The sequence below is a fragment of the Peromyscus leucopus genome, chromosome 5, assembly GCF_004664715.2.
Source record: "Peromyscus leucopus breed LL Stock chromosome 5, UCI_PerLeu_2.1, whole genome shotgun sequence".
Taxonomy (NCBI): Eukaryota; Metazoa; Chordata; class Mammalia; order Rodentia; family Cricetidae; genus Peromyscus; species Peromyscus leucopus.
This window is the reverse complement of record NC_051067.1, coordinates 69501737-69525053: the sequence shown is the minus strand read 5'-3', so window position 1 is coordinate 69525053 and position 23317 is coordinate 69501737. Positions and strand designations below refer to the sequence as shown.

Here is a 23317-nt window from a genome sequence, read left to right as displayed (position 1 = left end):
AGGAATTTATTCACTGGTGGGCCCTGCCAAGCGTAGAGCTTTCATATGACTCCAGAAATGTATTTAGCTCATATGCCTTCAAGAAAGCAAGCCACAATGTTAAAATAAATGTTTGTTACTTCAATTACTTTCATATAACTTTTAAAAAACTTAAGATTGACTATAATACTCATCAGTTAAGGACTGTTACAAATTAGAAAATAAAATAAACCTTCACAGAGTAACACCTGGAGAAAATACAGTCCTGTGAGTAAGATATTATGGTGCTATGACTCAGTGTGCAAATGTTGAACTGTTGGCTTGATGAAATATCACCATCAGGGTAGGTGAAGGGACTCTGGCCAGCAAAAGCATGGCAGGCATGGCTCCAGCAGGCCTTACCCTTCTCTCCCATTCTCTCTGCCTTGCTAAAAAACATTAGATTACATTCCTGAAGTTAGCCACCAAGGTGGCTATTCCCTTATTTGGCCACTTCCTCCTACTGAGGCTGACTACCAAGGTCCAGCTATCAAAGTATTGAAGTCCAGCAATCAACAGCCCCTGTTGGCTCACCTAATTAACATGACCAATTAAAATTAACCACCTCATCCTAACATGGGGTTTCCCTTTTTTCCTTTATAAACTGTTATTTTCCTATGTGCTACATCTCTCTCCTCTCTATGCAGAGGCAGTTCTTAGTTCTCCTCTGGGGCCAAATATCCCTTCCTCTTCTCCCTTGTACCTTTCCCCTTCTCCCTCATCCTCTGTCTCCTGTCTTTGTCTCTCAGTCTCTGCCTTTTGTCCCTCTGGGGCAAATAAATCTGCTCTATTTAAAAACTTGATGATACAGATCCATTCGGTAGGGCCAGTGTGGTCATACAGAAGAACCTCCAGGAATCCTATCCCTCTCCACATCCACCCTCAGTGGATTAACTGGATTCTGCTTTGCTTCCTTGCCTTCAAAGCAAACATTTACCAGAGAAGATAATGGTAATGTCCTCCATTGCCCTATCCTTGCATTTACTACATGTCTTCGTCCATTGAATGGTCGAGCACATGTTTTGCTGCCACTGTCTCCTTTGGGTTGCTTAACGACTGGTTCCCAATGATTGCATCTCACTTGTTCTCCAATCCAAATTGGTCCCAGCGCCTGCTACTCAGTACTCTTTAAAGCAAACAGTAGGTCAAGCACATCACAAGATTCTTTCTCAGCATGAGGGCTCAGGGAAAGTAAACAAAAAGTTAAGGAAAAACAGGATACTATTACAGCAGCTACAAGCTTCCCACACACAGACGTAGTAACAGAGTTAGCTAGTGGGAGCTGCAAAAGAAAGCACATAGAAAAGCATTTGAATGTGTCGGCTGCAAACTTTTTTTCCTAATTCTGCTGTGATTCCATGGAACATTAGCCAAACGTTGGATATAGGAGAATAAATTTGGCTGATCAGAAAGTGTGTTCATCTAGACCTCATGTACTGCTTTTTCATTCCCTCTCTATTTCACAAGTTTCAGGGCATTGCTCAAGCCGAAGAGTCACATGTCAGATGCTTTCCCCTGAGTAAAGGATATCAGATCTGTGGGGGAAAATACACTTTCCCCGCCCCCTTCTTTCCTCACCCAGCTTCCTGATACTCAAATAGGATTCATTTCCTGACTCCCTTTCGGAATCATCTGCCCAGAGACTTAGAAGCCAGGCTGTGAGAGAAGGACAGAGTGGGATCCTCACAGCCCTTTGACTAACACAGCTCTCCAGACCCTAGGGAAGCACACATCCTTGCTCCCAAGAATCAGAAGATTGTGTCATGCACATTTGAGATGTCATTAAATCAAATGCCATGTTATTAAATCTCATGCCATTAATTATATATTTTTTCTTTCAGAGAAAAGGAAGGAGAAACAATGGCTTCATTAAATGGAAATTAGTGGAATGGAGTATGAGTTTTTTCACCTTTAGAATCAATTGTTGAACAAGACAAGCACGGGCAAAACAGTGGAAAGTATTTAGGGCTCAATCATTTAGATGTCTGGCCTACACCATAGCAGTACAAACTGTGCTGAAAAGGAAGTTTTCAATATCAAAATTCAGTTGGGAGAATTAACATGCCAGCATGTTTCTAGGGCTGGTGACCAGAACTAGTTAAAAATCCAGTGCTCCCTCTGTAGTAGGCAAGTGTAAAGAAAACAAAATTTGTTATGTAACTGTTGAGGGAAGGAATTATTAAAGTGAAAGTATGAATTTGAGGCAAAAACAAAATAGAAAAGCAAAAACAAAATAGAAAAGCAAAAACAATATTGTATCAGACCATGACAGTTAAAGTAATTAAGTATTAAAAATAATTTAAAAATACCCCTCACTTCTAACTGGTTAGCAATTTCATGCCCATGCTTTATGGAGTAAAGAGAAGGGTCTTCAAAGATGAGCTCTTCATTCGCTGCTTGCGTGAAAAAAAAAAAAAAGCATTTTGTGCTGACTCTCACTTGCTTAGATCAATTAATCCTGTCCCAATGGGACTGCTAGCAAGTGTGCATTGATCAAATGAAACTCAAGATCAACTAAATAAAGTATGCTAATAATGCATGAATTAAAATGAAATATCATTTTGCCCAATGCTCCTTAATAAGATGGTATTTTATAAAGGAGAGCATGATTCTTTATTTATCCTTTCATTGAGCCTTTGGTGAGCTAGTTCAGGCTTGAAATCAAAGCAGCCAATGGAATGGTGCTGCAAAGGGAAGCAATTTTACATTCTGCAGAATGAATAATTTTGAAGGGCTTTGCACTTAGAGAGAATAGAGATCAGCTTACGCCATTCACTGGAGATTTATAGACTGATTTGGCCTAAATGAATGACAGGACAGATGACTGTAAAAAGATAAACTAGGCTCTTCTGGAAGCACTTGAAATGGGTTCTATGAAATAATCTAGAAGAAAAAATTTACATGATTATTTGTGCTTTCATAGTTTTAATTTCATATTAAAAGTTCTAATTGTTAAATTACAATAACTATACACTACCATCAAATAAAAATTATGAATACTATTATTATATTTCAAAATTTACTATTTAATAAGTACACTTATGCTTGAAATGCATTATTAATAATATTTAACTAAGTTATTTTAAAAACACTTGGCAGTCAATATTTTACTTAAATATATGTGTGTATAAGTTCTCCTGTTGCTTTGTTTAGTCAGGCAGCCAATGGTCACATGCTGATCTTGAACTTAAAATTAATTAAATGTAATTTAAAATTTAGTGTCTAAGGTTAAGCAGTCACTATAGAAGTGTATCTTTGCCACATTTAGCTAATAAGCTCATGTTCAAGTGTAGACCTGATGAACAAGACAGGCAAGATTTTTAGACAGTGTGCTGTTCTCTTGAGAATTAAGGATACAGCTATTTTTAATATTAAATAAACAAAACTTGGCTTATGTTTACTAGATTGTTTTACTCTCACTCTAAGTAGTCTCAACTGACTTCTGGGAAACGATCTCATGTCTGCAAACTTGTGAAAACCTTGCACATACAGCAAAATATGTACAAATGGCTTCCAGAGTTCAAATACAAGTTAGAAACTTTCAGGACATTTTGCTACACAAATTAATTGAAGTTCTTTTTCTGAATATGGCAGTGTCTTTATAGAGATGTGACTTATAATAGCTAAAAAAGCAAAGGTCAATAAATTTGACATAGGAATTGATGTTGAGAAGGGTTTGATATTATGAAAGTACCAGATAACATCGCTGGTGAGAAGCATAGATTGAAATATCCTAAGGGATTTGGAAACTGTCTCTCTCATGACTTCTGCTGGAATACTTTCAATCAGGTCAGCAGCTATACAGGCAAACTCATCTTGCTAGAATTTTATTTGTGTGAGTTCAAATAAATTTCTCATTACTAAGTGACACAGTTTTAAGTTCCTTTGTTTTTGTTTTGTTTTTCAGAGACCCATACAGCATTCTGATTTTTCTACTTTTATTTGAGGAAATGCCTTTCTTGTTAAGCTCGGAGGGCGTGGAAATAGTGAGGCTAGAAGAAGAAAGTCAGCACCCAGAAGTTACAATTGAATTTCCAAATACTAAATTGGAGGAAAGAGAAGCAAACAAATGTCATTAACAAATGTTAATATGAGAAGCACTATCTATGACCAATCACTAGAGAGTTAATATAACTATGGAAGGAAAGAAATTGTCCTTTACTTGGTATAACTATCCATTATTCTAAAAATACACTCATTGAGAAAAGCAGTAACAGAAACAAAGGATTCATATTCCACACAGGGATCACTCCCAATAGTGAGACTTCTTAACATAATTTTGCAAGAGATTTAAGTATTTACCTACATTCTCATAGCACAAGTAACAGTAAATATTGCTAATGTGTCTCCAGGAATCGTCTCATTTCTTGGGGTTGGGAAATTGATGGAGAAATCATACTTTGTATTAAACAAACCTTGGGTTATTCTGTTTTCTGACATTAAAAAGTATATATTTCTTCTCTTTCAGTTGATCTTTAAATGGGACTATGCTTTTCTTAGACAGGAGCTCATGTGATACAGATTATATCAGAACAGATTCTTAAAGAGATTAACATTTTCCTGTTCCTGGAATGATTTTAAAGTAGAACTCATCAATTCTAACTGTCTTCCTTCAGCATGGACTCGTGTAGCATAGAAGGGGAACATTAGAGATTCCATTTCTTCTTGGCTATTTTTCCCCCCTGGAATGAATAATAAGGTCAACAAGAGCTGTGGATGCCATTAAAGGCATGCAGCTGCCTGAGAACTGATCGGCTCTGAACTCTAAGCCTGGGTAATTTTTGTGCAGTGAATACTAAGTCCAAGGAGCATACTTAATATGCTCTCAAGGTTTACATGTATTTATTTATTTATGATCAGTTTATTTCATGAAATTTATATTTTGGAGAATTCTTTTCTCTAAAATTATCCATTCACAGCATAAATCACATTTTAGGACCCTTCTAAGTACAACTGTACAATCAGGGGAAAAATTCAAACATAATATCACACATGAAAAGACTTTCATAGAACATAAAACTTATTTTGTATTTTTGTGGATTTGTTCTCTAAAGTGCCTTCTTAGCAAGCAGAACATAAACTGTCTTCCATGGATGGAAAGAAACAAAGAAGCCCAAGCCAGTGTTCCCTTTTTCCTTGTTGAATAACTGACTTGAGTCATGCCCGATTTAACTCCCCTGAAAGGAAAAATGTGGGAACACTCCTTCTCAAACAGAGGCCAACCGTGACTCTCCAGGGCTCTGCCTCTTATTCAAGAGTTCTGTCAGGAAGCCTTTATGTTGCCTTACACACACTAATGGATCTTTGTTTTGTTCTCAGTACAATTAATTTTCTGAAAAATCTGCCTTGATTTAAAAATTCCCTTGACTATTACCTATTATGGTCTCTGAGATAACAAGGAGAAACCCAGTGGAGGGTGTACATGTTCTTCACTGAGTAGAATGTCACTTACAATAAATGCCATCCTATGCCAAGAGAATCTTTGAGTGTCAGCAGTCACACTGTTTCTTTGGAGAGTCTAGTTTCCACTTCATTTACTCCTTGCAATTGAGAGGTGACATAATTAAACAGAATCACCTCAAGTTTGTCCCAACGTATGGATGTGATAAATTAAGTTACCACTAATGAAATAAAGGAAGAACTTGAAAATGGGGAAGTACATGATTTACTCTCTAAATGTATTTTATTCTTACTCCTTGCTTTAAACAAATATATTTAAAAGAGAAAACAAGCACTCTCAGGATTAGTGGCTTGAATGATTCGTCAGGATTATTTTGGCAGGAGAGGTGGTGGCACATGTCTTTAATCCCTGAGCACTAGGGAGGCAGTGGCAGGGAGATCTCTTTGAGTTCAAGGCCAGCCTGGTCTACAAGAGAGGGTTCCAGGACAGCCAGGATTGTTATATAGCAAAACCTTGTCTTGGAAAATGCTCAGAAGGTGGTCAGAGCAGCAGAAAACACAGCCAGCATGCTAGCTTTCTCCTTCCTCTTTCTTGCTTAAATGCCAGGATGAATGCAGGGTCTCTGCACATGCTAAGCACATACTCTAGGTCTAAGTACATCCCCCAGCAACATGTCAATCTGCAAAGCTAATGAACAACTGTGCAAATAATGAGTGTTCTCTTACACTACAAAATATAAATGACATTAGCAAAAATAATGTAAATGAAAAGGAAAGATGTGACTTCTCTGGGGGGTACAGGTTCATCTCCATTTTTCTTTGCTTAAATTCCCTGATAAATGTGTTAACTATAAAATGGCACAAACCTTTTTTCTCATAAAATTATTTAAAATACATAAATAAACATGGAACATTGTAGGGCTCTCACCTAGATAAATTGTCACTGTTTTACACCCATGTTCCTGATGTTGTTACTGAATCCTCTCTGCCAAACTGAGCAACTATGCCAAAGAGGCCAAACCCAGCCACATTCAAATGTCCTTGGATCGGCCTTTTCTTTTCTTTTTCCCTGAGCTTATTACTTCAGGGGAAATGGGGATAAGCAACAAGAGTTATTGACATAAACCACATGAATTAACAAGCAGCGATTATTTTAGTCTTTCTGCAGTCCTCCTGTTTGAGGTCAATGTCCTTAGAATTGACCCCAATAGAAAGATTAACTTTTGATTACCCTTCTTCTACCTACTGGGGATTTGCTGGATCCTGTGGACAACGACAAATGCATCCGACAGCCCGACTTTCACTGGATGGTTGGTGGAACTTATCTGGGTGACCAAGACAGGAATCTAGAAAAAGAAAAGGCAGAGTTCTGTGTATTAGACATGACTTGCACTCAGGCGTTGGGGTGGAGTCATCCTGTTTAATGAATGAAATCAGAAACTGGAGATGAAATACTAGAAAACAAACATGGATTATCACAGAAAGTAAATAGACAGTGCCTTAGACTCATATCAGGTTAGTGTAATATATGAAATAAACTAACAAGAGCTTCTGGTCATGTGTTTGGCAACTTGATATTGATAGAAATAGGTTCTCAAATATAATTGATACCAGGAGCTATGAAATTATCTCACACACATGTACATTATGACTAGTGCTGGCTATAATTTCCATAACAAAAATTCTTCCTTTATTATTTGTTTTCATATATTACTTTATTCTGTATTTAATTTTATGGAGTATTTTAAATTCCTGTTTATAAATGGTCCTGTAAACATAAAAAACTACAATATAGTATATTGCATAGTTTAATCACATCATTGCTGGTGATTATATTAGTCACATAATACATGACTGGTTAAGAGTATAGTTAAGTTAATCAGGAACAATGCTTCTTGTCCTAAGTGGCTGTTCTAAAGGAAGGGCCTGGAAAACTTCTGAGAGAGACAATATGGGATGTCTCAGGGAATCATAGCCTAAATTTTAATCTCAAGGAAGTTAAAGATCTGGATAGAGCACACACTTCAAATATTTTCAGCTGAAAGCCCAGGGCACACTGATTATATATGAGCCAAGATTTGTCAATTCTAAATGAGCGCTTCTTTGTGGCTGTTCTGGATTTAGGAAAGAGTCCACTGAAAAATATTACTGACTTTAATACCAGTTTTACATAAATAAAACAGGAATGAGGCCATATTCAACAACTAATAGGGCAGGAAATAAAAAGGAAAGGACAAATGCACCAGGAAACCTTTAGGTAGAAGGAAATTGGGGTCATTTGGAGATAATTCAATAACAACTCTATTTGAGGGGCCAGAGAGAAATGTCTTATGAGGTAAAAAACATTTTTTATGGTCTGAGTTTCATCTCCTGAACCCACGTAAAAAGCCTGACACCATAGCATGAATCTACAATCCCACAGCAAGAAGGGAGAACGCCATGGAAACAAGAGAGACTTTGCCTCCAAAGAAGATGGAAAAAGAGAATAGGATCTTGGAAAGTTGCCAACTGAATTTTACATTTATGCTGTCATACACACACACACACACACACACACACACACACACACACACACACACACTCAGACTAATGTAAGATTTTTTAAAGGATATATTTTATCTGATGTTACTGTATTTGCCATAGTAAACAGGACAGTGACATATAGAAAGGGAGTTGATTTCCTGTGACATCCTGAAATTGTAAAGGCTATTTTGGTAAACTTGAGAGAGAATCTTACTTCAGAACTTTGTGGAATCGTGGTCAGAAAAGACACTTCCCATTTACATTATTTCATTCACATTCTTCCATCCTTTAAGTAATAGTTGAGTGATGCAATTTTATAGCAGAATGCCCTGTTCATAACCAACATTAGGTGACATATTTTATTTAGTAACTTAGAAACCAGTGCTGAGTATTACTCAATGTATCATTTTTTTTCATGGACATTTGCAGAATTTGGATGTTACATGTCCCCCCAAAGGACTATGTGTCATAGACTGGTCATGAGGGTGGTGAATTGGGAAGTAACAGGACTTTGAGAGGAGTAAAACCTAGTGGCAAGTTGTTAGGTATTTGTAGCATTTTCTTCAAGGCAATTGTGAGATATTTTCCTCTCCCCTTTTGCTGTTTGGCAATAAGGAAGTTGTTTCTCTCTACTATGGGTTCCCCAGCACTGCTTTCTGGCATCTACACCAGAAACGCAAAGCAAAGATTTCATCTAATTCTTGATCCAAACCATGAATAGGAGACTGAGGACATCACTAAACTGGCTGAATGTTTACCTCGCATGCATGAAGACTGAAAAATTCAATTCTTAGTACTACAGAGAAAGGGCAGAGTGGTTCATGCTCATAATCCATCATTGAGTAGATGGAGGCAGGAGAATTAGACATTGAAGGCTATAAAGGGGTATATTTTGTATTTGAGAGCATTCTGAACTACATAAAACTATCTCAAAAAATATAATCTCTAAAACAGGGAATCAAAACAACCCATTTTTCTTTATAGGTTATTCTTGTAAGGTATTTTGTTATAATGACAGAAAGTCAACATATATTATAACATACTAATATATTAGTTATATTATACATAATTTATTATGTGATATAATATACAATTAATGTATGATATATAATATATTATATTAGTATGTTCTAATATATTAGCATAGTTATATTAGTACACAATCTTATACGCTAGGTTGTGAAATGCTAACATAATGTAAATGGTATTTTATATAGATTTCCAAGTTAAAGAAGACAAAAAAGATGGAAAAACATACAAGTAAAACCTCACTGCAAAATTACATTTTTACCACGTTTAGAATAAAAATTAGTTTCATTACTGGCAATGGTCACTTGTTTCCATTCTCCAACAATGTGAGTTATGGGATTTGCTTTTTCTTCTCCCATTTTTAGGATGGAATTGATATAGCCATCAACCAAAAGGCCTTGTTATGTGTTGTTCATGCATGTTGTGTATACACAACAGACCATGTTTTCCAGGTCATGTGAACTTCTAGCAATTTCATCTCCAGATTATACAACCCAACTTTTCTACCTCTTTCCTATCTCTTCCCATTCCCAATCCTCTTTTGTTTTCATGATGCTTTCTCCATCTCTTTCTTTTCTTTTACTTCCTTCCTTTATATTTTATCTCTATGCCTACCCTTCTCCTCTAGGGCTTTTGCCTGTGGTAGATTAATTATACTCATGGGCTCAATTCAAGTTTTCTCCTGTCCAGGTTGCTTTCTGACTTTGCAGCAACATCTCACTCTGACTTTGAAGCTGTTCAGATGACAAAAGCAAACACAAAGGAAAAAAATGTCAGTGGACTTTGATTTCCTTTCCTGGTCCTTGTCACTGTCTGGAAAATGTATGTTCATTAGTGATGTAATCAAGTTACAAGAAAGTTTTGTTGTTGTTTTTGTTGTTGTTGGTGGTGGTGGTGGTTATTTCTCCCCAGAAGAGTTCATCCTTGACTAGCCAGCTGCTAGTCAATCTCCCAGCTAATAGCTGACACACAAGAATTGTACATAATAACACATTTGAAATCAGAATGGCCCAACCCTGATCAGCAGAACCAACTTAATCATTGATATATGAATAATAAGAATGGGATTGATTTTAGTTATAAAAGGGGTGATCTGTTACATAGCCATACTCATACTGAACAATACATTCTCTATTAAAGATCAAGTTGTTGATACAAAATTTTATGGGTGTGTCTACATAAGATGAAATATCTCTTAAATTCTACTGAAAAAATTAGAATATTCCAGTAGAACATTATGGGACTTTTCAGTCCTCTAACTGGTGTGTGTGTGTGTGTGTGTGTGTGTGTGTGTGTGTGTGTGAGAGAGAGAGAGAGAGAGAGAGAGAGAGAGAGAGAGAGAGAGAGAGAGAGAAGTACACCTGTAGGGGCACACATATGTGGAGATATGAGTAGCATTTGGGTGTCCTATTCTATTCCCTCTACTTTCTTTTTTTTTCTTCATACAGACTCTAATTTGTAATAATTTATTTCAATTGTAATAATTTATTTCATTGACATAGTCAAATCCCTTCAGGGTGTATATAACACTTGCAATAATTTTGTGTGTAAATACAGCTTTTAACACAATTAAACATTTGGTTCTTAGAGACAAGATCTCTCACAGAACATAGAACTAGGCTGGTGCAAAGCAAGTCTTCACAATTCTGTCTCTAGCTCTCACAGTGCTGTGTCCTCAATTGCATGAAAAGCCACTCACAGATTATTAAGTGGGCACTGGGATTTTAAACTCAGCATCTCATGTTTGTTTACCAAGTGCTTTTACCACTGAACGATCTCTTCCGTGCCGGCTCTGACATTTTAAAGTTTCAACAAGTATTGTTAGCAATGATTCAAACAAAATTATTAACTAAACATCCTACCTTTCCATGCAAAGGGAAGTAAAGAAAAAACTCCACTTTCAGTCAAAAGACATATTTTAGCATGCCACCAGTCTTAAAATATACATATTCTTGAAGCTTTGATTTCTGAATACTCAGTGTGAAAGCCTTTATTTTCTATGTATTATCTTTATCATGAGTCTTAATGCATTATGGGAATATAGAATAGAAAACAAATTTCTAAAATATATCTCCTACACAGAAATAGTTTATTTGAAAAGTTACAATGTTCTTGCTGTTTGATAAGATAAGCCAGAATACATTCATTCATACATCAGATATACATTAACATATAGCGTGTAGTGATGTGTTAATAAGAATTAGTCAGAGAAGAAAGCGATTATCTTGTTCTCACGGAGATTCCAATTCACAGGTTACAGACACCAAATCAAGCAAAGAAGACAACATAATTTACCAGAAGGAGCTTGGGACTAAGGAATATAATAAAATAAGGTAAATAAATAGAGAGGGATTAGAGTTTGTATGGAGGAGAGTTGCAGAAGGTGTCTCTATTATGACTTTACATCATAAATTAAAAGAATGGAAAGAGTCTGGCATGTGGAACAGTTCTTGGTAGAGACCAGCAGATGTAAAGGGCTTGAGTGAGTTACTTTTGGTGTTTTTAGTAAATAAAATATTACCTTTACTGCTGTAGCAGAGAAAGGAAGCAAGGGGTGGGAGGCTGAGAGGGGCAACTCACAAGGGGATACATTCCCCTTGGAAGTTATGGCTCTGGCATTAGGTTATATTTCAAAAACTTTAGAAAGATTTGACTGGGTATCATAATGCACACCTGTAAATCCTTCACTTGAGAGGTAAAAACAGGAGGAGTGAGAGTTCAAGACTAGCCTGGATTTCATAAAATGACCTCCAAATAAAGCAAAATAAACAACAACCAAACCAACCAAACAAAATCCTGCTCCCCAAAGTAGTTCAAATTCAAAAACAAAACGTACAGAAGAGAAGATTAGGAGAGCTTTATGCAGAAGATGGGAATTCCTTTGCATTTGTAAAATGAAAGGGAAATGCAGTGTCAGTCATGGAATCAAGATTGTACAGGGCAAAGGGAGACAGAGGGGTTTATTGCAAGGTTATCACAGCTGCCCAGGAGAGGCCTTGATGGCTGGTCTACACTCAAGTAGCGATTCCAAAGGATCAATCCTTGATGTATCTTATCCATATCACTGTCAAGATGGACTTCACAAGGAAACTGAGAGAAGTGAGATTGAAGTTGGTACCAGGAGTTTGGTGTCAATGCCAGGGAAATCAGTTTTGTTTCATCAGGGATATTATGTTGTCCAGCTGCAGGGAGGTGGGTGCCATGCAGCATGTAAGAAGGGTGTCCCCAGAGCATACAGAGAGCACTGGGAGCCTTAAAGAACAGGAAGGCAAGGTACAGAGGTTGAGCCAAAAAGAATGGGAGAGGGACAGTCAGTTTACAGCATCACCACTGACTTCCTATGATCTCCTTTGAGATGTCATGGGCTGGAAAATGCTAGGTGTTCTTACATTCTGATGTTTTGTTCTGATTAAATATTAAAATGAAAATGTACAAGGATCTTTGAATTTCCTACATTTTCCTAGAAGCCACCCAAGCCTTTTGATAAAGTAATTACTATCCAGGTTTTGAAATGCTGCTTTTGCCAATTGAATTAAATACCTATTATCCCCAGAGATTAACGAAGACAAGATGAAACTGTGCAGCCTTTCTCGGGTGTTTCATATTGAAATAAGTGTCTCTCTGCCTGGTATCCACATAGCCTTTCTTCTCCTTCTTTTTTTTTTTTTTTTTTTTTTTTTTTTTTTTTACCCATAAATACCAAGAACTATGACTGTGACAATGAGTATGGCTGAGCTCACTGACTGCAAAAAAGAACAGCGTGCAGATTTCCTTGTTGCCTTGCTGATATAAAATTGATGAACATTAATATCTATCAGAGGGAGATATTGTTAAAAGCCACATATAAAATGAACAGCTTTTCCCTAACAATAGTGAAGCAATTCTCTCTCTCTCTCTCTCTCTCTCTCTCTCTCTCTCTCTCTCTCTCTCTCTCTCTCTCTCTCCCTCTCCCTCTCTCATGTGTGTGTAAGTAAACTGTTTTAATTATTGTACACAATTTTCAAAAAAAATATATTTTATTGTCATGATACTCTGTAACCTACTGTGAAAATATGAGGTATCTAAGTTAGGAAATCCACGACAAAATAAGTTGTCAAAATTCGCAAAGTCTTTCATAACTTATGGAAACTTATGTATTCTTAAACCTTTCTATATACAAACTTTTAGTATTCCAAAAAGTATCTCTTGGGTCAGTCATCTTAGGGCAACAACAACAAACTATGAAATCTTAACCTGAAGTATTGTATCTTATACAGAAACGTATCTCCATTGTCTTGATGTGTCCATATAGCTGTTATTTAATGATTGAAATAAACAAAATTGGAAATGGGCCTTTGTGTGACATGAAGTATAAATTCCTGAGAAGTGGTTTTGCAAGTACATAATTCCACACAATGGACAGGAAGGATGCATTAGCACCAGTCAAAATATGTTTTCATTTTGGCTCATAAATCCTTTCTTTACAACATGTTTAATTATATTCTCAATTTGACAAATTGCCAAGAGTTTATTATTTGAACTGAGGTTTCCTATGGATGATATATTGGGACAAATTAAGAAGGGAAGCAGGCTGACATTTGACAAAGTTATGGCCGAAAAATTAGGGCTCAGCAATGTCGGGGCAGAATATCCTGGCCGGAGGAAAATGAGTCAAAGATAAAATCTATTTTGTTTTCTCCATTATAGTATCATTCTTCTGGACACACAGGCCCTGCACTGTCCTCACAAGCTGGGCTTTTATTGAAGTCTCAGCATCGAGGAGATAGCACAGGACTCTAGAATCAGAAGTGATGGAATTTTACTTTACCTGTTCTTTGTTCTGCCCTGAAAGGCTTGCCGAAACGTTCATTTGTTTTCATTATGGACGCTGCTATCTGTCTAATGGGCCGCACAGTGTCTCAGCCAGAGCTTGACTTGTAGAGTGTGTATTCTGAAGGGTGACTATCCAAACTGAAAATTATGCCTGTAAACTCAAATTTGTCCATTTGCTAATCAGCAATATGGTACTAGTCACTTAATATCAGGAACAACAACAACAAAAAGCCCCAAAAGAAACAAGAGCTTTCTATTTTAACATGTTATGTGTATGAATCTTTAACTTTCTACCTAATCTTCCTGGAATGACAGATCAAATTTATTTATCCTCTGCTATTCAGTAGGAAATCTAATAAACGTGCATGTGCATGCAAACACACACACACACACACACACACAAACACACAAACACACACACACCTTCAAACTCTCTTTGCTATTAAAAAAATAATGCACAAAGTAAAAAATATGGATGTCAAATTGCCTATAACTATAGTTGAATAGAAGATATTTATTTTAAGTTTAACATTAAAATCCTTCTGATTTCCTGGATATTGTGAATGATCCACAGGAATAATTTCATTCCTCTTAACTCACAGTTATTGAAATCATCAATAAACTTGACCACGTGAAAGCAAAATAAAGTATAATTCAAAGAGGAATTTGTAGCACAGTATAGCGATACATGCTTGCATTTTAGCATATTGGAGGCTGGGGCAGAAAGTTCGTGGATGTGAGTTGGGCTGGAGCTACATACAACAAGCCACCAAACAGAGCCAAAGCAACCAAACAAGCAATGTACCAAGCCATAGCCATATTCTGTCTAAAAATTCTAAAATAAGTAAATAGTTGAGGCTGATAAATAAAATCAACCTCCTTAGTGGAAGTGGGGCTTGAAAAGTTATTTCTACACAAGTTAATATGGACCTGGGATGAGAAAGAAGACATTATGAAGAGAAAATCCAATGTGCACATTTTCTTCTATTTTGCAATATGGAAATCCATGCCCAGTGCTTTTGGGCCTTCAGCTACCTTGAGATAAACACACATGATTATTTTAATTTGAAACGTTCTAATATTTAAATGTTGGCAACACACCTCACACATTCTTTACACACCATGAAATTCATATGTAACTGGTATAACCTCTGATTTAAAGGTTGTTTGGTACAGAATGGATGAATCGGTGATAAAACTTCATGCAAAAGAAGACATTGAAGTGGGCACCCATATGACAAAGTGTTCGGCCTGACTCAGCACACTCACTCCTAAGGTGGGGATTCCATTTGAGAAGAAAGCCAGATAAAGGATCTTGCTAAAACCTGGCCTGAGAATAAATCAGATAGGAGACATGAAGGACACTCTACACCTCACACTTTGAGGAGAGAGTTGAAATGACTCAGGGCTTTAACCATAAGGGCCCACGAACTCTTTGGTTATGGAACATCAGACCAGGGAGAGTAGATATGGATTGATAATTGGCAAGAAAAAATACCCTAGGTAACATATCCTATTCATCATAAAAAATTATAAGGAAGGCACAAATAAACAAAACAAGCACACACACACACACACACACACACACACACACACAGAGAGAGAGAAAGAGAAAGAGAGAGAGAGAGAGAGAGAGAGAGAGAGAGAGAGAGAGAGAGAGAGAGAGAGAGCATCAGGCTCTTATAAATGACTTGAGAACAACATAGCCAACTAGATGCGGGACCAACTCTACAGATTACTTGGTTCTAAATGGTTTTCTCCACAGCATTGATTTTTTCCCCTACTTTGCTATTTTTATTTCATTATTTTCTTTACCCACAGCATTTGTTATCAGAAGATAATCAAGGGAGAGCTATTCAATTTATCACCTTCTTACTTTTGGAGAGGAAACAGAAAGTTAAAATATTAGGGGCTTTTATATATGAATAACTAAAAATATATATCCAAATATATGAATGATAGGATCCAAACAAACAATGAAAATACAATTTGCATATATTTAAAACTCAGAGAATCATCTGTATCAACATTTTCCTTTAAATATTTCTTAAACATCAGCATTTTTCCTTCCTTGTTTTCCAATCCATATACAAACATACCATATATATATATATATATATATATATATATATATATCCACACATATATATATGTTACATAAATTATATGTATATATCACTTTTCTACTCACATATTTACAAATTTTGGTAGTCATATATATATACATACATATATATGTATATAATACATATTATACTTGCACAGGTGAACATTCTTATTCATTTAGCAACCAGAATAGAAGATACTTACTATTTTATAACAGATAACAGTCTCACTATTGAGTTTTTTTGGCGCTTTTATCTTTTCCTCATAAATTCTACAATTCAACAACTGTTCATCCTTCAGATTTCCAGGCTATAACTATGCATTAAGAGTCATTATAGCTTAACTAAGAGGAATAGTCCTCAAAAAAAAAAAATTAACTGTGTCAGGGATCCACTGAAACCCACAACTGAATGGCCTCGGTGACTTTTAACTATGCTCTCCACCAAAGAAGTAGTTAAAGGCACACTGAGGAATATCAGCTTTAAATATTTCAATGGTAGGATAGACTGAAAGTGATTTCACTTAATAAATAGCCACATTTTCCATAGTGAACCAACTCTAAGATTTGCTGTTGTAGGAAATTATTGTGACAGGCTGCTTCCTATGCTGTGTGGGTGGGTATCTGTTATCTGCAATGCCCCTGTATATTTAACCAATGGCCATATATGAGGAAAAGGGTCTTCCAGTGTCTAAGGCAATGGATCCACTGATGCCCAGTCTCCATTAAATATGGCTAAAAGACAACTGTTCTAAGAAGTCAAGGCTCACCTGCCCCAACTCTGAATAAGCCTGCCCCTGATAGAGTGAAGGATCTGTCCAACCCTCAGGGCCAAACCAAGAAAGTAAATGTTTCCTAGAGGAAGGTAACATTACAATCCTAAACATATCTCTTAGTACCATATAAATATGGTCTAGTATTTTATTAGAAATTATGGACTATGCAAGGAGACATGATTGATGAATGAAAATCTAGAGGAAAAAGAAAGAGGGATAAATATACAAAGGGTTTCATAAGAATACAGATACTGAAGTGGGTACAAACTGTGAGAGGGATGTTATCTATATACTCAAAGACAAAGATATTTTGTTAGTAAGATACTTAATTTTATCAGATAAAGAAGTCTGTAGTTGGTAAGAGATGAACGTACTCAACTGCAAGATTGAAAGACACAGTGCAGCAGCAGTAGGTTATTTGAAGGGAAAAAAGGAAACAAATCTGTGTCTCACTGATTTGGCTTCACCCTAAGTAGACTGTTCTGATGTTAGCTAAAATAAGCAACTAGATGACAAGAAGAACCTGTAATATTAAGCGGGATTTCAAAGCTTTGGTTGAATAATGCAGACCTTCCACCTCAGAAGAAGGAACTATGTGAAGGAATCCACGCTGCTCTTTAATCTCTCATGGTGCAGCTGGACACTGCTGCAGAAACAGTGAGAACAATGAGCAAATCCATATCCATCCACAGTTGAGGGAGCAGCAGCAATTCCCTACTGCAATCCTATCAGAAGCAAGATTATTGTGGGAAGTGAAAATGGGTTTTCTAATTTATTGATCATTCTTTATCAGTGTGATCATTCACACTCAGCAGTGTGAAAAATTAACACTGTTGGAAAATGAGTATTTTGGAAGCTTGACAGACCTGGAGGTCATTTGAGCAGTTGGTATGGTTGACCTGTATGACAGTGGTCACTAAAAGAAACTTATGCAGTCAAGAGAGCAATGGAAATGAAATTTATTGCATGAAATGCATTATTAGTTTTAACTTGCAATAGAACCAAGTCCTTTACTGGTGGATTTATGTAAGGAAGATTTTTTTTCTTCTCCCTTACTCTAAATATAACACAACCAAGCAAAGATGTCCTCAGCTTGTAAAAAGTAAGTCAGGACAGAGGAAATTGTGCTTACTCCTCTACAATTTCAGTTCTTGATTCTGGATACACATAATTTTATTTATAATGTATATTGTCTGTAAATAAAATTTACAGACTAATCTGCATAGCTCTTCTGATTATGTTTATACTTGTATAATGTGGTAGAGATCAATTAAAAGAATGTTTCACAGCAAATATCAACAAGAATTTATTGAAAACACAAATAAGTTGGTTTATGAGTTGTTATTCATAGTCTCCTTGGGAAAGAAAAAGATCAAGATGCTAGGAGCACCAAACAAAGAGATTTAATGCAAGATTACGTGTTATCTAGTTGTGTATCTTAAGCACATCATTTAATCTCTTTGATTCGGCTTGCTTTGCTATAAGTAATCATGTACGACACACTTTCATAATCAATCTACAAACACTCATTGCATACCTTCTCCTTGTTGATGCTTTGATGAAACAATAAAGTTATGTAGCATCCAGGGATCATTGAACAACTGGATACTACATGTGTATGTACTTTGTAAAGCATAATAAGCTTTGCAAAACACTATCTTTTGCTGTCATGATCATAAACATTTTTTTTTGAAGTACAGGGAACATCTAGTTACTTGTGTGGGTACCTACACATACGTTCAAGTGTGTGTGAAAGTCAGAGATCTTCTGCAGATGTCATTCACACGGGACAAGTCACCTCATTTTTCTAGAGAAGGTCTCCCACTGGCCTGGAGCTTGCCAAGTAGACTAGGCTGGTTGGCCAGTGAGCCCTAGGAATTTGCCTGTCTTTATCTCCCCAGTCTTAGAATGACAAGTATACACCACCACATTCATTTTGTTTTAACACAGGTTCTGGGGACTTGAACCCAGGTCCTCATGTTTGCACAGTAAGACGTTTACTAAATGAACCATCTCCCAGGTCAACAAAGGGACTCTTATTTTTGAAAGTTCTACAAACAGAAATCCAGAAACATTTTTTCCTTGTGTTTCTGAGGATGGGGCCTAAGACTTTGGTTATGCTAGACAAATATTCCAGCACTGAGCTGCATTCATTTTAGTAATACATTTTACATGGAGAAATGTATGACAATTATCAGAAATAAAAGGAAAGAAATTTCTCTCTGGAAAAAAAGGCAAATAACAATAAGCAAAAGACCTCTATGAACTCACAGGACAGAGTAGAGATGTGTTTCCCCAGTCCGGGAATTCATGCGATATTGAACCAACCGTTTGTCAGCTTAAAAACCCCCATGACAAAGCAGGAAAACCACACTGAAGAATTTTTCTTTGAATAAAATAGATAAATATGAAAATAATTCTGAAACACCAACTAAGAACAGAGGAGGAACAGAAAAATTAGCTTGAACTCTGCAAAGTGAGACAGTTCTTAAGAACAGGGTAAGGCCTCCTATGGGGAATCAGCAGAACCTGGTACATTCAATTGAGACAGTTCCAAGCCCATCCCCTTGCATCAAGGCTGTGCAAGGTGTTCTCCCATAAATAATGGGCTCAAAAAAGCCAGCTGATGCACCAGGGATGGATCCTGATCCTGCCAGGGGACCCCTTAAGCAACTCAAGCTACACAACTGTCTCTCTTATACAGAGGGCCTATTCCAGTCCCATGGAGGCTGCACAGCTTTTGGTCTAAAGTTCATGCTGACTCCCCATGGGAGGCCTTATCTTGTAGGAGGAGAGGATCAGGGGTGGGTTGGGGTAGGAAGACTGGGAGGCAGGAGGCGGGAAGGGAGGGGGATCTGTGGTTGGTATATAAAATGAATAAAAAATTTCTTAATTAAAAAAACTGTGCAAATAAATATGGCAATTTTAATCATAGCCACTAGAAAATGAGGCCAGAATAAGAACTCAAGTATCTGTTTTGACACCGTTGACAGTGTGGCAAGGGAGAAGGCAAGACTTACTGACCCTGATCTTTCCAGCAACAGTTTAAACCAGCAGTGATAATTAAAACAGTTGAAAACTGCCATTCCTAGATGTTACACTGACATCCCAGCAAATCCCTTAGGGCACAATAAACCCTGGTATAAATGAGGCCTCTAAGAACTAGTCTCAGGGAACTATTCCTAGCTTCCAAGGAAGGTGACATAAGAATACAGGGGGTAATGATATCTAAACCTAGCACTGGACAAAGCAATTTAGGTCACAACACATCTCATATCATTCTCCATCTGCAGAGCACCCCAAGGAAATAAAGTTCTATGTGGAAAATCTTTTCCAAAGAATGAAAACCACTAACATATTTGGTAACTTTTAAGGAGTTGTTTTATTTAGTTTAAGTTGTATGATGTTCACTTTATGGTGTAGAAAGATTACAGGAGTGATGACCACAGTGAATCCTTCCTTTATTATCCACAACCTTTTGACAATCAAGGATTCTTTTATCAGATTGAAGGGAAGATTTGGATCTATATTACAACTGCCTATTAACTATGAGTTAACCAGGCTCACTAATAATTTACATTGTCAGAATTACTCTTGAAACTACCAACTGCCTTAAAAATTACAACTGCTGTTCTTGTTACTTGCTTTGTATATCCTTCATCTAGTAGACCTCCATTATACTGTCAGCAGAGTTTGGAATCAAATGCAATATTATTCTAGTCTAAACATTCTGCAGAGCTTAAGGCTACAATTTAGTAAATTTCATTTGTCAGCTTGTTAATATGAAACAAGATATAATTTAAGTTACCTTGTTCAGTTGGTCAGTAAGGTCCTAATAATTTTAAATCTACTTAAATCTAAATCTATCAGATTTTAATGAACATTAGCTGGAAAAACTATAGGAGTTACTTTCCTGGCACTCTTAATACTAAATCTCCAATTTTTATGTCAACTAATATTTGGGAATCAGAGTAAAATAAGAAATCAACAAGCCATCCCCCACCAAACCTAAAAATATAAATAATTATAGAGAGATGAAAAATCTTTTAAAAGTCGGCATCTTTTCTTAGCTCTTTCTTATAATACTATAAATATTCGATAATTTCATAAATTTTGTGGTCATAATGACAATATCAGAATATAAAACAAAACAAAAAACCAAAATTTAGCCTGTAGCCCTTGGCAAAGAAATGAATTTTTAAAAAAGGTTTCTTTATTCAGAAAAAGAAACCAATAAATAAGAAAATGATTTGACATTCATCACTACGATATCTTGACATTCAAAGGAAAGGCCATGGTCACTGGAAGAATCATCTTCAACTTGTCACTTACTTCTTTGTATCCGAAGATGATGCGTCCATCCATGAGGAGTGTTGCTTGGAATGTGAAGCTTCCCAGGTTGTAATTATCCTGTAGGTGGACATGGTCCCACTGAACAACAAGTGCTGTACCTGTATTCCAACAGAAGAAAGAAGAAATGCCATGAGAAAAATATATGCCTCATTTCTGGAAGAACACTCACATACACCTTTATCTAGATGTTAAATCAGGTCATTATGCCATTTCAATTTTATATGGGTAATTGGGATTCTATTACTAAATAGCATTTGGGGTGTGTGTGTGTGTGTGTGTGTGTGTGTGTGTGTGTGTGTCTCCTGCCCAGTATGGTGGAATTTAATTTCATTAATCTTAATGGATATTATCTGCTTAGATTTCCACTGCTTAGATGAGCCACTTTCTAAACAGCATGGTGGGTTGAATGGATTTCAAATACGTTTGACAAATGCTAAGAAAGAACATCTTCCCAAAAGCTGAACTCACATATAAAGGAATAGCAATGTCTTTTGGAGCTCATAATTTACTCTTCTACTAAAGAGGTTGCTTTTACAGATATCGGGTCTTCTCTCTTATATGAACTATGTCTTTGTTTACATCTTTGTTGCTTTGCTTTCAGGAGACCAGAGAGAAGCTTATAGGGTCCTGGGCTGACTCCTGAAGCCCCCTTGAAGGACATAAGCTGAAGCTTCTCTGGTGTACATCTTACTCTGGTACCTCAACCTTGTTGTCTTTATATGAAACTACTGAGGCACAATGAAAATTTAAACAGTGTTAAATACTCAGGCCACAAATGAGAATTTATGTTTTGGTTTCATTGACATTGTACATTCTTTAAGAAGACAATGAGCAGCTATGACCCCTGTTTTGCTCTAAATGTTGGTTTTTATCTTTTGCTAAATATATTATATACAATATTATAACACACACTTACATGTGCTACCATACTTACACACACACACACACACACACACACACACACACACACACATACACACACACTTACAGACTCCCACCCAGTATCTAGCACAGGAATGGCAATTATAGAAAGCTCTTTTACATCAGGACTGCCAGAGTGATGCTTGAACCACCCATATCAGCACCACTTCAGGCTTATTTTGAAATATAGATTTATAGTAACATAATTCTTTACTGATTCTTTGGGAATTCCTCATTATATACTCCAATCTCGCTCACTCCCCACTCCCTCTATTACTGCCCCTCACCACTGCAGCATCCCCCACAAAAAATCCCCTCCCAAAATTAATTAAAAACAAAACAAACAAACAGAAAAATACCTCACTCCTCCATCTTTCCAACACCTTTTCATTTATCCTAGTGGCATTGGGAGCTGAAGTGTGTCACACAGTATACCCTTTTGCCCAATCAGCCCTACCCACAAAATGTTCATTGCCATGTAAATGGTCTAGTTCAAGGCCTCTGGCACTCCATCATCACTGGACCCTCACTGAAACTCCTCTCGGATATGCTGCTGTTGCTCCAGTCATGGAGATCCTGTGGTTATTGTCCTACAGAACCAGTCCCTTCACCTCCTCCAGCAGGTCGCAGATGGAGTAGATGTTAGGGTGGACTAACCCAAAGCCAGGAATGGTAGCTGAGCTGGTAGATCCTGGCCACTGGGACTGCCCTATAGTGGATATCTGTTCTATAACCCTGAAGCACAGTCCTAGAAAAGTAGCAGGTATCTGCTGTGACCTTGAAGTACATGATCCTGTGGCATGGTCTCTCCAATACCTTTAAGATCTGAGATGCATATACATTACTGTCTTTGCTGGGACTTGGATGTTGGGATGGACAGTCTCCAGGCAGAAGAACAGCATGGCACTGTGCCTCACCTTTTCCAGGACCCTGCGACAGTTCCTCTGTTTTGTCTTGTGAGTTTTCCTTTCTTAATAAATCCCTTTACCCTTTAAGTAGACTCCATGGATTGATTTCCTGCATTATTGCCCCCCTGAGGGTTGGGCAGATCCAGCTCTCCTATGCCCATGTCATCAAGGCCAGCTCTCCCACACCTGTAGTGATGGGTGGAACCATCTTGCAGTGGAGTGGACAGCTCTCCATGAAGGGCAGAGCCAGCTCTTCTGCTGCACTGTTCAGCAAGGGCCAGCGCCAGCTATCCCAGGGCCAGGAAGAGACAGGGCTGGCTCAGCATGGACCTCAGATTTCAACACACATGATTCTTGTGACCCCTTCTGGTAATATGTGCCATGGACATCAACATAGATCTCAGCAGCAGCAGGAGGACCCAAACATAGCCCTCTTCAGCAGCTTAGGCCCAGACCTCACCATGGCCCTGGTG

The 23317-nt window shown here is 37.2% G+C and overlaps 1 protein-coding gene across 2 annotated transcripts in view; it reads right to left on the bottom strand.

Annotated features, from left to right (window-relative positions):
* Nucleotides 1-23317, bottom strand: part of Plxdc2 (plexin domain containing 2) — a 401580-nt gene that overhangs the window by 95784 nt on the left and 282479 nt on the right. For both annotated transcript variants that reach the window (XM_028870488.2, XM_028870489.2), the window contains 2 exons: nucleotides 20995-21113; nucleotides 6665-6764 (listed from right to left, as the gene is read on the bottom strand). In XM_028870488.2, coding sequence (XP_028726321.1) covers nucleotides 6665-6764; nucleotides 20995-21113 — 219 coding nt within the window. The remainder of the gene's footprint in view (nucleotides 1-6664; nucleotides 6765-20994; nucleotides 21114-23317) is intronic.